This window comes from Glycine max, chromosome 8, assembly GCF_000004515.6.
Source record: "Glycine max cultivar Williams 82 chromosome 8, Glycine_max_v4.0, whole genome shotgun sequence".
NCBI lineage: Eukaryota > Viridiplantae > Streptophyta > Magnoliopsida > Fabales > Fabaceae > Glycine > Glycine max.
Window position 1 is genome coordinate 43,088,891 of NC_038244.2, and position 15,573 is coordinate 43,104,463.

The 15,573-nt window shown below is 32.6% G+C and overlaps 1 protein-coding gene and 1 pseudogene across 8 annotated transcripts in view; both read right to left on the reverse strand.

Annotated features, from left to right (window-relative positions):
• The window catches only part of LOC102661118 (disease resistance protein RPM1), a 25,237-nt gene continuing 9,664 nt past the window's right edge, over positions 1 to 15,573 (reverse strand). For 2 of the 8 annotated variants that reach the window (XM_041004721.1, XM_041004723.1), the window contains exons 2-3: positions 867 to 5,402; positions 1 to 288 (exon numbers count right to left, since the gene is read on the reverse strand). In XM_041004721.1, coding sequence (XP_040860655.1) covers positions 886 to 3,597 — 2,712 coding nt within the window. In that variant the 5' untranslated portion in view covers positions 3,598 to 5,402 and the 3' untranslated portion in view covers positions 1 to 288; positions 867 to 885. Of the gene's footprint in view, positions 289 to 866; positions 5,403 to 5,699; positions 5,816 to 6,155; positions 6,452 to 10,109; positions 10,177 to 15,573 lie in introns of those variants that run through there. The other 6 variants (XM_041004718.1, XM_041004719.1, XM_041004720.1 and 3 more) reach the window with 6 other exon arrangements.
• On the reverse strand, positions 11,631 to 15,338 carry LOC102660893 (transcription factor MYB97-like; annotated as a pseudogene).

The following is a 15,573-nucleotide window of genomic DNA, read 5'->3' on the forward strand; positions in this document are numbered from 1 at the left end:
TATGGTAAGACCTTATTCATTGAAAGAGGAATTCTCATAACATGGTGCAAACATGATGTATCTAAGAAGGCATTGAATCAAAAAGCCAAATGTCTTACATCACTACCATTAACTCAGAAACTAATTTTATCACTTTGCTAAAGAAATTAAGATAGGTCCACATATTCTGTTTATTTGGAGACTTGAAGGAACAATGCTGAATTCCAAGGCAGTTTTGATGATGATTCAACGTTGTTGTTGCGAAAGTACCAATTCAAGTAGAAGTCCGTGACACTTAAATTCCAGAGCCTACCAATTCAAAAACACTTATATTATAAGTAATCTTGAAAAGGAACATGCAGAATAAACAAAAAAAAATGCATATATTCCAAATTAAAGAGAGGGTATGAGAAGCAAAAGCATACAAAATACTTTAGGAATCAAATAAATTAAACTTATATGTTAAAAGCTAATATGATTTTGAATGAAAATTTCTTGAAGAGTTTTTTAGGTGAAGAAATCGTTTCTTGTTATTTCTTCTTTTTTAGGGAATAAATTTATATAACATTAAAAATAAAATTTATATTTTTTTTACAAGAAATTGTTTCTTAAAAATAAAATATGGTATTTATATGATACATGGATAACAACACCAAATAATATCAGAATTTAGTGAAAATAAAAAAAATATAAAAATAAATTTCTTACATTGAAGTAAAATTTTATATAAATTTTTGACAATAACATAATCCTAAAAATCACAAAAAATATTGTGAGAAAAAAAAAACTTAAAAAATCCACTTAATAAATTTTCATTTAAAGATAGGGTAAAGAGTTGACAATTGCAATAACATTTATATTCAGCATAAGAATAACAAAACACTCACTTTTAAAGACGGACTTTTTTCATTCCCACGGTCCTTTTATTATCCATTGACTACGTTGTCCTCTGTTGAGATTAAAGTTTTCTTTAAATTCATCTGACATCCCAAAACAATGGAAAACCTTAAGCTTTGGTAACTTGTCAATACCACGAGGCACCTCTGTCAGTTCGTCAATACGCTTTAATACGAGCTTTTCGAGAGAAGGCAATGCTCCATCTTCAATAACGATGGATTTCAATTCAAACAAATCTAACAGTAGTATTTGCTTTAGGTTCGGAAACCCCCTGTTTGCAAACTGCAAAACATCACCCTTGTATGCAACATCGATTTTAAGGTGCGTCAGATTTGGTAGATCTTTAAGTAGTGGCAATGGATCAGGTGTCAACTGGGTGAATGACAAGGACAACGCAACAAGATTTTGGAGCTTGCCAACCCAGTTTGGGAACTCGTTTAACCTCCCCACAAGATGAAGCTTCTGAAGTACAGGTGCAAATACATCAAAATGCAAATCCATGATACTATCATGTCTTATAGCAATATATAACTTCTCCAGGTGTTGCATCTTGTTTATCAAGGGGCACAGAAAAGTTTTGCATCTTGGCTCAACTTCTCTCAAGCCCAACTCCCTTAATTGTGTAAGTTTTTCCAACCCTTTTAGTACTTCTTCTGTATTATAGCTTATGTCCACTTTACGGAGTGTTTGTAGGGATGTTAGATCTCCAATGCCACTATCCATTTGAAACCCACTATCACCACTCAGAAGGTGTCTTAACTTCTTAAGCTTGTAGATCTCTCTTGGCATCATACACTCATAAGTTTGTCTTAGATCCAATGTTTCTAGGCTGTGCAGCTCACCAATTAATTTTGGAAGATGGTCTATGGTTGAATTTCTGAAGCTTAAGTACCTCAAAAATGATAAGTCCCCCAAACATTCAACAATGCCCGGAACATAAAACCTACGAGCATCTTCAAATTGAAGTACCCTTAATAACCTGTACTTTGTAGGCATACTCTTCACCAAGGATTCGGACAATTCTTCATCACCGAAAACATGAAGTGATCGAATGTTCGAGCTTTCAACACTTCCCGTCAAATTGTTGGAACCAGATGCTATTGTTAGGTGACGAATCATCCCACTTTTGGACAAGTTCCCACGCTCACTAGCAGAATGGCAAAAGCTTAAATCTTGATTCTTCTCGCGGATCATTTCACGTACTACGTCATGAACACGACACCTTTTAATTTTGCCAGACCATGTAAATGAAGATACTTGAACCAAACTTCTTTGGATCAACTCATTCAAATATTTTTCTGCCACTTCTTCTAAAGTCTGTGCCGCTTCATCAGATTTGACAAACCCCGCAGCTACCCATTGTAGAATCAATCCCTTACACTCAACTTCATAATCTTCCGGATATATTCCGAAATACAAGAAGCATGGTTTGAGATGGTAAGGCAAATCATAATAACTTAAACCCAAAATCTTTGTCACGGGAGTTAATTTGGGATGCTTTCCTAATTCTGAACTTAGATTCTCACTAAATCTTTGCCATTCACGGGCATTTCTACTTTTGCGAGATAAAAGGCCACCGGTGGCCACAATAGCTAGTGGTAAACCTTCACACTTTTTAACAATTTCAGTTGATATGCCCTTAAGATTGTGTGGACAATGCCCATCTAATTCAGATCTAAATGCTGTTTTACAAAACAATTCGAAAGATTTGTCATCAGTTAAAGGTTGCAACTCATGCACTTGAACAAGAGAAGATGTCCTACAAGACTCTGCAACCTCACGGTGCCTGGTTGTGATTATTATCCTACTTCCATTTTCAACATCAACTAAAGCAAATTTCATTTCCTCCCAAAAACTTTCATTCCACACGTCATCAAACACGACAACATACATATTGCGGCTCAAGTGATTTCTCACCTCATGTATCAACGATGCTTTATCCATTGTAGAATAAACACTCTGCGAAGGATCCTTTCCTTTTTCTGCTTCCAGAAACTTGAGCAGCAATCCTTCTATGGTGTATGACTGAGACACTGTGATCCAGACATGGCGAGGGAAGTGTGTCTGGACTTTGTCAAAAACTTTCTTGGCAAGAGTAGTTTTTCCACTTCCTCCCATTCCTACCACAGAGACAACAGTGAGCTTTTCCCGCCCCTCTTTCAACCATCTTTCCAATGTGTCTCTAGGGCTGTCAAAGCCCACAACCTCAGCCTCCTTAAGAAACAGAGGAGCCATTCGAAGGTTGTCGAAGGTGATGTTTTGGTTTCCTCCAGAAGATTGAATTTGGGAGCAATCCTCAGTTTTGTTCCTCTCCTTGATCCCACGAAATTCTGATATCACGTCCTGGTTCATGTATGCAAATTGAAGACGAGAGGCCGTAGTTTTGACGAAATCAATAGCCTTACAAGGTAAAGATGCACATCCAGGATCATCAGCAAGCTGCCTTTCCTCATGGATAATGTATTCATCAACGATATCTTCCATGCAAAAAGATGTTTCCACCAGCTGCTTCACCTTTGCTTTGAGACCATCACGTGAGTTGCCTTCTTCAGCTGCTGCCATCTTGTCCACGTCATGAATCATGGCTTGAATCCCATCAAGTTTGTCTTTCATGTCTGCAGCATCTTTTGGAACCTCCATGACTGAATTCACTGCTTTCTTGAAGGGTGGAAGCAAATAATCAACAGCCAAGGAGACTGCAATTTCTTGCAATTTCTGCATCTTAGTATAGATCTAGTTTCTGCTATTGTTATGTGTTGAGAGTGAGATGAGAAGAAAGTAAACTGTGTCTTTCAAGAGGAAGAAGACTTTCACTTTCCCTTAGTCATTCTTTAGTGTTCAATCATTGAGCAAGTTGCGTGTACGGGCATAGCCAATGAGATTGTCTTATTGCTGATCTGTCAATGTAATTAAACAAATAAAAGAAATAATGAGGGAGCAAGTTGCAGGAGCGTACCCAATGAGATTGTGATTGTAATTTACCAATAGAAAAAAAAATGTCACACTTTGGAAATACATGTAATTCTGAGCATCTTTTAAAAAAACTTTTCTAAGATGTTTCTTTGCCGATGGATGTAAATATTTTGCTTACTTTTGTAGAATTTTACACTGGACAAAACTTAGGAAGAAAGGAACTAAAATATTCAGAAAGGAACTAAAATCATTTTATGACTTATTTTTTTTCCTTTTCTACTTTACGAGTTCTTAAATAATTTAGAAAAAGATTACCCTAAAGGTTCGTTTGCCCCCAAAACTTGTATATAATTTCACATTTTTGGTATTGCACTTTAATCAGAATTAGAGTTTTAGTTTGATAATCTATGTTAACTTTTAATGCAAACTTTTATTATGTTCATTATTGAAATAAATTATAATTTTGATTGGAAGAGAATACGACAAGTACCTATATACTGCATCAACTTGTCCTTTTGCTGAATAGGTATATAGTATGAAATTCCTACGTTTGCGTAGTCCTAAGCCAAACTAATATCTACGTGACACCAGAGTTTTATTAACTATTGTCATAAATTGAAAATCTTTGGCTGATTTGTATATATATTGGCTGGAATCATAGACATGTGAGTATGTGACATCAGAACGTACAATATATTTTTTTAATATTAAAAATATTTTGAGTAGTGTCTCATCATCTTAAATATATGCATAACCAATAACTATAACCAATATCAAACCCACAAGAAACATCACACACCATACCATACAGGTGACACATGAAACAATTTTGTACTAACAAATGGTCAGAGTGATAGTGCTGCTTATTATGAAGTGCATCTCAAAATTTTACCACTTAAATGCTTATGATCAAATTTAAACTTCTATGCCTTCCTTCAACAAATGCTCTTTTACCGACTGAATAGGCACCTGCAATTAAAATGATTTGGTTTGGGAAAACGTTTTGTTATCATTTTTTGAAATGTCACCTTGCTTTCACTTTGTTCATTTTTAAAAATAACAAATTGCATAAAAAATAGTGAAAACAGGAAATAACAAGTTGTTTTTACTGTTTACCGTACAAACTTTTAAAATCAACAAAACAAAGTGAAAATAAAATAGCATTTTTATAATTCAAAGTGAAAGCAAAAACTGAAAATAAAAAACATTTTCTCAAACCAAATGATCCCATATTTGTTTGTGGTATTTTTTAAAGACAAAGGGTTTTCTAAAACCGAAAATTGCCTAAAAAAATTTCAGATAATTAGACAAATTATTCAAAAAGTAAAGTTTTGGTACTTTCAAGAAAAGAAACAGTATCTTCTCAAAGAAGCTCTAAAAAATCCATATCATAGAAATTTTTGCTTCAGAACTATCCAAACACACACATGATAATAATAAATGAAAATAAATCAATACAATAATTGATCCGTAACATAACATGGTTAACAAATCAAAATCATTCCCCTCAGAGAAGTGTTGAGGAGCACCAGCACCGCCACTTGCAATAACAGGGATACTTACAGCATCTGATATCAACTTAATTAAATCTACATCAAATCCTTTTCCTTGACCTGAAATATTGACAAAAGTAAAAAGAAATCAGAATAAAAGAAACATTTTATTAAATATATAATCAAATTACCCCAAAATGTCTTACATTTTTTTAAATAGAAAAATATTTATAAGAGTAAAAAGAGGGAAAGTACAAATAGGAGGAAGAATAAAAGATCATACAGAAATAGGAAAATTTAGGCAAAAACATAACAACGAACAAAAAAAAATTCATGAATGCAACAAGACACTCCAATCTCATTGCACATAAGAAATAATTAAAACAGCCTTAAGAATGAATCAAATAGAGGACATACCCATACCTATACTGATAATTAATCCACATAACAAGTTGAGGGTCAAGGTAGAAGGCATATATCTTATTTTACTCCCCTTCAATTGGGAAGACTGGACTAGTAATGAGTCATGACACCTTTGAAAAGAGTTCAAGAAAAGATAAAGTCATTTTTATCCACCTTTGATGTCCATATATTGCAAAATAAGAAAGTCATTCTATTTTATAAAATTCATTGATGATGAAAATGGTCTATACAACAGTCAAAATTTTGAAAATAATAAACAATTTTTAAAATTAATTTTTAAAAAAAATTGCTCTTACAAGCAAATGACAAAAGCCTTATCCCACTAGGTGTAGGTCAATTACATGAATTACACAATGTCATTTGGCCTTCTGTTCAAAGAAAAAACCAAACTGCTCTTAATGAAGAGAAAATATAGTGAAATATAGTTAAAGGATACAGAATTATATTGACCATGGCAATCAATGCAATTAAGTAGTATTTCACCAGCGCCAAGCTCTTCAACTGCTTTTGCTAATTCGTAAGCACCAATTGGCTGGCCTTCTTTAAGGGGGGAAGCAAATAATCAACCGCCAAGGACACTGCAATTTCTTGCAATTTCTCCATCTTAGTATAGATCTAGTTTCTGCTATTGTTATGTGTTGAGATTGAGATGAGAAGAAAGTAAAGTGTGTCTTTCAAGAGGAAGACTTTCACTTTCCCTTGGTCATTCTTTAGTGTTTAATCATGGAGCAAGTTGCAGGGGCATAGCCAATGAAATTGTCTTATTGCTGATCTGTTAATGTAATTAAACAAATAAAAGAATTAGTGAGGAACAAGTTGCAGGAGCGTACCCAATGAGATTGTCATTGTAATTTACCAATAGAATAAAAAAAATGTCACACTTTTGGAAATACATGTAATTCTGAGCATCTTTAAAAAAAAAACTTTTCTAAGATGTTTCTTTGCCGATGGATGTAAATATTTTGCTTACTTTTGTAGAATTTTACACTGGACAAAACTTAGGAAGAAAGGAACTAAAATCATTTTATGACTTTTTTTTTTCCTTTTCTACTTTACGAGTTCTTAAATAATTTAGAGAAAGATTACCTAAAGGTTGGTTTCCTCCCTTCTTTCCATAAATATAGTTTATTGCTCCTATTTTTTCTCAATCTACACTACTTCTTACTTTAATTTTTAATATATACTACTTGAGACTTTCTCTCTCCTCTTTTGTTTTTTTTAATTATAATATAAATATTATATAATTTTTTAATTGGTTTTAAAATTACTTATTTATTAAATTAAATTTTATAATTTTGTTTTTTATTTTCTAAAGAAAAAAATATACATATAAAGACAAATAAAAAAATTGGGTAACATTAGAGTACAATTTTTTAATTAGTTTGTATATACTTTTATAGTTAAATATATGTGTTGTTGATATTTTTTTATTATGTTTATTAATTAAAAAAATAAGAAAATTAGTTAGTAGTATTAAAATAAACTAAAAAATACAGTAAAAAAATAATTGATACATCTATCTTATACAATAGACATAAAATCTTAAAGAGTAGTAAATGCTATATTGAAAATATCTTTAAAAATATTTATTGAAAATATCTTTAAATAAAAATATATCAAAAATATCTTTAAAAATATTTATTTAACAATTATTTTTGTCTTAAGTGATAAGAATTGATATTTTTATTATTTATGTAGGTATGAAAAGAAAAGATTAAAATATCTGATAACGGCTAAATATGAAATATTTTTTATAATTAAAAATATATTGAAAATATCTTTAAAAATATTTAATTAATAATTATTTTTTACTTAAATGATATGAATTGATATTTTTTTATATATGGCTTACCAATATGAAAAGAAAAGCAAAACAAATCCAAAAGATATAAAAAATATAAATATTCACCTAAAAAATATGTTAAGTAAATTAAATAATAAAACAAAAATAATTATATTTAATAATATCATTTTCTTTAAAATAATTAAAAAAAATTTATAAAATTTAATTTAATAAATAAGTAATTTTAAAAACCAATTAAAAAATTACATTATATAATATTTATATTTTATAATATTTTAAATTAAAGAAAAATAAAAAAGGTGAGAGAAAGTTTCATATAGTATATATTAAGAATTAAATTGAAAAGTAATATAGATTGAAAAAAAAGAAGAAAAAAAAGGTGTATTTACAGACAAAAGCCCTTGTATATAATTTCACATTTTTGGTATTGGACTTTAATCAGAATTAGAGTTTTAGTTTGATAATCTATGCTAACTTTTAATGCAAACTTTTATTATGTTCATTATTGAAATAAATTATAAGTTTGATTGGAAGAGAATACCATAAGTACCTATATACTGTATCAACTTGTCGTTTTGCTGAATAGGAAATTACTACGTTTGCGTAGTCCTAAGCCAAACTAATATCTATGTGACCCCAGAGTTTTATTAACTCTTTTCATAAATTGAAAATCTTTGGCTGATTTGTATATATTGGCCGGAGTCATAGACATGTGAGTATGTGACATCATAACGTACAATAATTTTATTATTTTTATTGACAAAATTGAATATTTATCCTTAAAAATATCTTCCGTAGTAATATCTCGTCATGTTAAAAATATATATAACCGATATCAAACCCACAAGAAACATCACACACTATACCATACAGGAGACACATGAAACAATTTTGTACTAACAAATGGTCGGAGTGATAGTGCTGCTTGTTATGAAGTGCATCTCAAAATTTTACCACTTAAATGCTGATGATCAAATTCGAACTTCTATGCCTTCCTTCAACAAATGCTCTTTTACCGACTGAATAGGCACCTGCAATTAATAGAAAACTCAATTTCACTGCCTGAATAACATCAATCAAAATCAGCTTAAGTACATTCTAAATCTGCTATTGGTTACTCCAGAAATATCCGTTTGGTTTGGAGAAACGTTTTGTTTTCATTTTTTGAAATGTCACCTTGCTTTCACTTTGTTCATTTTAGAAAAAACAAATTGTATAGAAAATAGTGAAAACAGGAAATAATAAGTTGTTTTTACAGTTTACCGTACAAACTTTTAAAATCAACAAAAAAAAGTGAAAATAAAATAGCATTTTTATAATTCAAAGTGAAAGCAAAAACTGAAAATAAAAAACATTTTCTAAATCCAAATGATCCCATATTTATTTGTGGTATTTTTTAAAGACAAAGGGTTTTCTAAAACCGAAAATTGACTAAAAAAATTTCAGATAATTAAACAAGTTATTCAAAAAGTAAAATTTTGGTACTTTCAAGAAAAGAAACAGTATCTTCTCAAAGAAGTTTTGAAAAATCCATATCATAGAAATTTTTGTTTCAGAACTTATCCAAACACACACATGATAATAATAAATGAAAATGAATCAATAGAATAATTGATCCGTAACATAACATAGTTAACAAATCAAAATCATTTCCATCAGCATTAAGAAATTACCAAAACAGAAGCAATACCGCTTTCCCTGTGAAAAATGCCGGCAGCATGTGCTACTGTTTCATTTGTTTTATAGAAAAGTGTTGAGGAGCACCAGCACCGCTACTTGCAATAACAGGGATACTTAAGCATCTGATATCAACTTAATTAAATCTACATCAACTCCTTTTCCTTGACCTGAAACATTGACAAAAGTAAAAAGAAATTAGAATAAAAGAAACATTTTATTAAATATATAATCAAATTACCCCAAAAAGTTTTATATTTTTTCAAATAGAAAAATGTTTATAAGAATAAAAAGAGGGAAAGTACAAATAGGAGGAAGAATAAAAGATCACACAGAAATAGGAAAATTTAGGCAAAAACATAACAAAGAACAAGAAAAAATTCATGAATGCAACAAGACACCCCAATCTCATTGCACATAAGAAATAATTAAAACAGCCTTAAGAATGAATCAAATAGAGGACATACCCATACCTATACTGATAATTAATCCACATAACAAGTTGAGGGTCAAGGTAGAAGGCATATATCTTATTTTACTCCCCTTCAATTGGGAAGACTGGACTAGTAATGAGTCATGACACCTTTGAAAAGAGTTCAAGAAAAGATAAAGTCATTTTTATCCACCTTTGATGTCCATATATTGCAAAATAAGAAAGTCATTCTATTTTATAAAATTCATTGATGATGAAAATGGTCTATACAACAGTCAAAATTTTGAAAATAATAAACAATTTTTAAAATTAATTTTTAAAAAAAATTGCTCTTACAAGCAAATGACAAAAGCCTTATCCCACTAGGTGTAGGTCAATTACATGAATTACACAATGTCATTTGGCCTTCTGTTCAAAGAAAAAACCAAACTGCTCTTAATGAAGAGAAAATATAGTGAAATATAGTTAAAGGATACAGAATTATATTTACCATGGCAATCAATGCAATTAAGTAGTATTTCACCAGCGCCAAGCTCTTCAACTGCTTTTGCTAATTCGTAAGCACCAATTGGCTGGCCTTCTGGTCCCCCATTAACCTTACAATAAACATAAGTAATGAGATAATAAAACAAATACTGCAGGAAGTAAGAAGTCAAATGACTAACTATCTTCATTCTTTCACATCAAAAGAAATTCCAAGAGATCCATGAATTAAAATCTCATGACAACAATTGACTAAAAAAATAGAAGGCTAGATGCACATGGAAAGTGATGATCGTAGTCCCCTTCTAGTATTGCAAACATAACCAACAGCACTAATTACATACAAGTAGAGATAAAATAAACTTACTGTACATTGATACCATGCATATTCTTCTCCATTTGGACCAACATAAAATGGTTTTTGAATATTTTTAAATTTAATATATTTCACAAAAAAGAGCACTATCAGAACTTATTTACTTTAACTAGAAATCGAATTAGAAACTAATTACCCTACTGCATACTTGAGCACATTTCCTCCCCCACCCTCCACCCCCAATACCATAATAGAGTACTGTATACAGCTCAATATGATAGAGTACAAACATAAGAAGCCCCTACTTCAAATTCAAACAATTGGTAGGCATAATTCTTTAGGACCACCTTAAAAGAGGTCAGATCAGCCTCTTATTAGTTAGACTCTTATTAGAGTAAGAATTTAGATAATTCAGAGCCGTAAAATATAAAATAAAGGAAAAGAAAAAGCAAGCTCTTCACCTGAATTTGAAACCCTTATGGTCTGCAATTGCACATCATTATGATCCTTTACATGCACTCTACGGGGATCGATACTAACGACCACTGCCTGCAAATTGAAAATTAATTGGAATGTAGACAATTGATTCCATACATGCATACACACTGATGAACTATTGTTAAAGAATAATGCCAATCATTTACATATCAGTTCAGGGAAGAGGTTCTTTAACATCTCCCTGAAAAACATTAACAAATGTCAAAATATATGCCCTACCTCTACAAGAATCTGAAAAGAAGATACAGACATCCAACACTTGTATTTGTATTCACTCTTTTGTCATCATTCACATTCACAGAAACTTTAAATTCATTTTTTTCTTGCCAACATATAGTGATGATGGAACAAATTGCAGTTGGTGCAAAGGAAAAAGGGATAGGAAATTTAGATGCCAGATGAAACCAATTTGAAATAAAAGCATGACAGCAACTATAACCGGTAAATAATTGGCCAGTCCTCATCCCCTTTGGATTAGTAAAATCCATTATCAATAGAAACTGAACCCAAAAAAACTTAATACAATACTAGAGTATAATGAGTTTGACGAGGTCTAAATCTAATTTAGTGAATTATTTAACAATTTACTTTCTCCTAAACATAAGATAAGAGCATGTACCACAGTTTTTTTAAAGATAAACTGAAGTGCTTATCCCGATTATCAATCCAAGCTTCCCAATAGCTACATCAAATAAATCTGATTGCGAAGTGGAGTACAACACTTCCTAATTTTTGTCATGTGATGTGGTTATGCCCAAGACAGTTAGTTAACTAGTTGTATCAAATATATCCCTTGATTATAATAATTACGTACAATAACAAATTTGAATCAAATATGTCCTAAGTTATAAGCTGTAATATAGACAAAATCAATGGCTAGTCTAACGGTTTAAAACAACGACGTATATCATTTGCCTCAAACACGAAACTTCTTCATTAACATTATAAAATAGGTTCCAAAATTATCTTGGTACACAACTTTGGAACCATTTCAATCCGGATCAACCTTAGCAGAGACCAGGTTAATTGTCCCAAGAGTAGCATCCTTGGTTTTCATCATGGTTTCTGGTGTTGGAGAGAGGAAACAATGAAGCTATGGGTTTGATATCAAGTCCAAAATTGTCATCTGTCATGCCACTACCAGAGGATTGGACATTGGACACTTCTCGGGCACTGTTGTTGTGACACTCATGACCTTGCATATTGGAAGATGAAATCACTGTAAGCAATGATGACAAATCCTCATTCATGAATTTGCTGAAGTCCGGTGCCTCTTCCTTTGGTTTTGGTTCTGCATAGATCATTCAAATGGAATCAATGATCAAAATATTCAAAACTTTAAGCAAACTTGATCAAATATGTTCTACACTGTGGATGGTGGAAGAAATGAAAATAGCATACCACCCATTGTTTTTCAAAAGTTTTTAAGATAATATTAAGAATAATCATAGAAGAAATTAATAATAGTACTGGCACATGTAGCAATTACGTAGACTAAAAAATAGTACATTCCTTGTTTTCCACCATAAAGTAATGTTTTTGTATTCCAACATGCCGAAGACTACCATCCATTCAGCATGTATACAGCTAAAAGGAATAGTTAATTAAACCAACTTCCTTTTAATTTTAGGATTTCTTTGATTCTCCGTCTAAACTAAACTTGGCAGCGCAAATTAAAAATCAATTCACCACACAGCACATTATTGGTAGAAAAGGTTGTTGAGACTAAAAGAAAATGAAAAGCAAAAATTAGTGCAATCATTTTCTATGTTAGATATCAGAGCCAAACTACTGCTTAGTGTGTCAAAGACAAGATCTGAGTACAACATTCAAACTATCAAAGCAAAGTGTAACATTAACAATGCATCAATAAAAAACAAGTAGAACATAACAGAGTAGTTTCTTAGGTGCTTTAGTACTAGTCTTCTTGTATAAATCAGAATTGAAATTTCATCTTTATGACTTACATTTTATTAAGTGGATTACCATGATGAAATTCCAATTCTGATTGGAGAACACTACTACAAAACATTTAAGTAACTGTGGCTCAGTTTGTCCAAAACAAATAAATGAACTCGAATAAATCAAACAACAATAAAAATGAAAATAAAAAGAATGAAGCAAAGATACACAAAGTAGTAAACTAGTAACTATCTATCAAGAAACCAACCAGAAGTTGAGGAAGGTCCATAAAGAGAGCTAGATGGAAAGTCCTCAAAGCTTCAGCATGCATTAAACACATTATTTCCCTCATTCAAACTCAAGTAGCCTCGTTTCTTTGAGTTCTTGCCCAAAGCCATTGCCTGAGCCTCGAAGAGAAGATCCCCCATCAAGCCACTACTACTACTTTGAAAAGAAGGATCATTGAACTCAATGTCAAGCTTAATGTCTTGCTCTTCGGGTGGTTTATAGTACTGGCTTAAAGGGAGCTCCAACTTGGGTTGGAAAGCCAAAGAGGAGGAGGAAGAAGAAACGCCTCGATCGGAGTCTAACAAAGAGGGCTGAAAAAACTGAGAGAAGCCTGAAGAAACAGGGAACCTGAATCCATCAAGGTGAGGGAATTGGGTGGTGAGAGGAGGGTCAGAGAGGTTGTTGTAGCTTGGAGAGGCGCAATAGTGCTTGAAGCGAAGAGTGGTGCTTAGCATTGGTGCTGATCTTTGGAAGGTGAAGGAGAGAGGGGAAGGTGAAGAGGATGAGGAGAGTGGAAGAGGTGAATGGTCTAAGAAATTGTGAGGCGATGAAGAGGTGAAGGGTTGTCTGTGTTGGAGAGGGGAACTAAGAGGGGAATGATGAGATGCAGTAGGAGACAGAGTGTGTTGTTGGTATTGGTATTGTTGTTGTTGTTGATGATGTTGTTAGTTTTGATTGAACAACTCAAAACTTGTGGCAATGTTGGGGTTTGATCCTGTTGGGGTGAGGCATGGGAAAGGTGTGGTTGGAGGGGGTTGGTGTTGTGGAACGATGGTGTTGATCATGCTCATCTGAATAGAGAGGGAGACCCTGCCTTTGGCGGCGTTTGATCCTTGTGTTCCAACAGTTCTTGATTTCATTGTCTGTTCTCCCAGGCAACTATGTCACAAACAACAACAAAACAAACCACAGTTCAAAATCTAAATTCAAATATGATTTCGCATGCTAACTTTTAACTTGATGTGTTTCAAATTTTCAACTTATATGCATATATTTTTTCTCAACAGATGTTAAACCAAATGAAAGAAACAGAAACATAATTTGACCATAACATGTTAGGTAAATGAAAGAGTATATTTAATCATGTTACATTAAGGATCACTTTAATATGACAGGTCTAATATTTGAACATGTTATTACCAGCCATCACTTTAATATGACATGTCTAACATTAAACATGTTACACCAGCCATCACTTTAACATGACATATCTAAATATATGTCACATTATTAGTAAATGACGATTAAATTACCAGAATCAAAATTAACAAAGTTTTTTCTTCTTCTGAAAGACTAATTTTAAATTTCACCAGGTTCCCAGGCACTAACAAACATGTTAAACCTTTAACATAACATGTCAATAAATAATTCATAATTTTTTTTATTGTATCTCGAGTTTTTGATTAATTTAGATATATTTGTAGATACTATATATTCATTAAAAAAATTGCTTTCTGGAAATGCATACCAAAGCAGCCATTCTGGTCCATTTGTTCCCAAACTGTGCATGAAGATCAACAATGAGCTTCTCTTCCTCAGGTGAGAATGCACCCTTCTTCAAATTGGGCCTCAAATGGTTAGCCCATCTAAGCCTACAACTCTTGCCACATCTATTCAACCCTGTTTTCCTCTGAACTGCATTCCAATTCCCTTCACCATTTTTTGTCACATAATCCATGAGGATAACATCCTCTGCAGTTGTCCAAGGACCCTTCTTCAGAGCCACATCCTCCACATTACCACCACCCTGATCACCACCGCTACCGACACCGCCACTGCCCCCACCACCGCTTTCATCGCCACCAAACATTGCTAGGAATCCATTTTCACCATTGCTTGCATCATCACTAATGTTTGCCATACCCTCCATCAAGCTCCAACTCTCCTTCCAAAAACTTAATGGCAATTAGAGAAATTACTTGATCAACTTCTCCCCTCTTGCTACAATTTTCTCCCCATTGGCCAATTGCTTAATTTTTTTGTCCACGTACGTGGTAGATAATAATACTCTATGCATATACACGTTAAGATGGGGTGTGTGTATCAAACTCCTTGATGCACAGGTTAATTATTCCTGAGTTCCAAATAAACTATACCATAAAAAAAATTGTTACTGTGTAGTAACTAGGAAGTAATTTATGACGGTGGTGGTGGTGGCGGCTGTGACGGGGGGAGATCGAACTACGGCAGTGAAGAGTGGTGGAGTGGTTGCTAAATTTGCGGTTCCGAATAACTCCAAGAGTCAATGGTTCCTCCTAAGTCCTAGCTGTTATGTAAGCTCATAACAACTCAGATATTTGCTGCTACAAAAGGACAATGTGGAAATTGAACAGAAGGGACAAGCATTTTGGGCAACACTTGGGTGATGAAGAACTTTAATTTGCATTTGCATGTGAAACATGTGGCATGCGTTGTGACTACTTTTGAGTTTACTACACAGAATAGTACTGTGTTGGTTTTAAGGTGG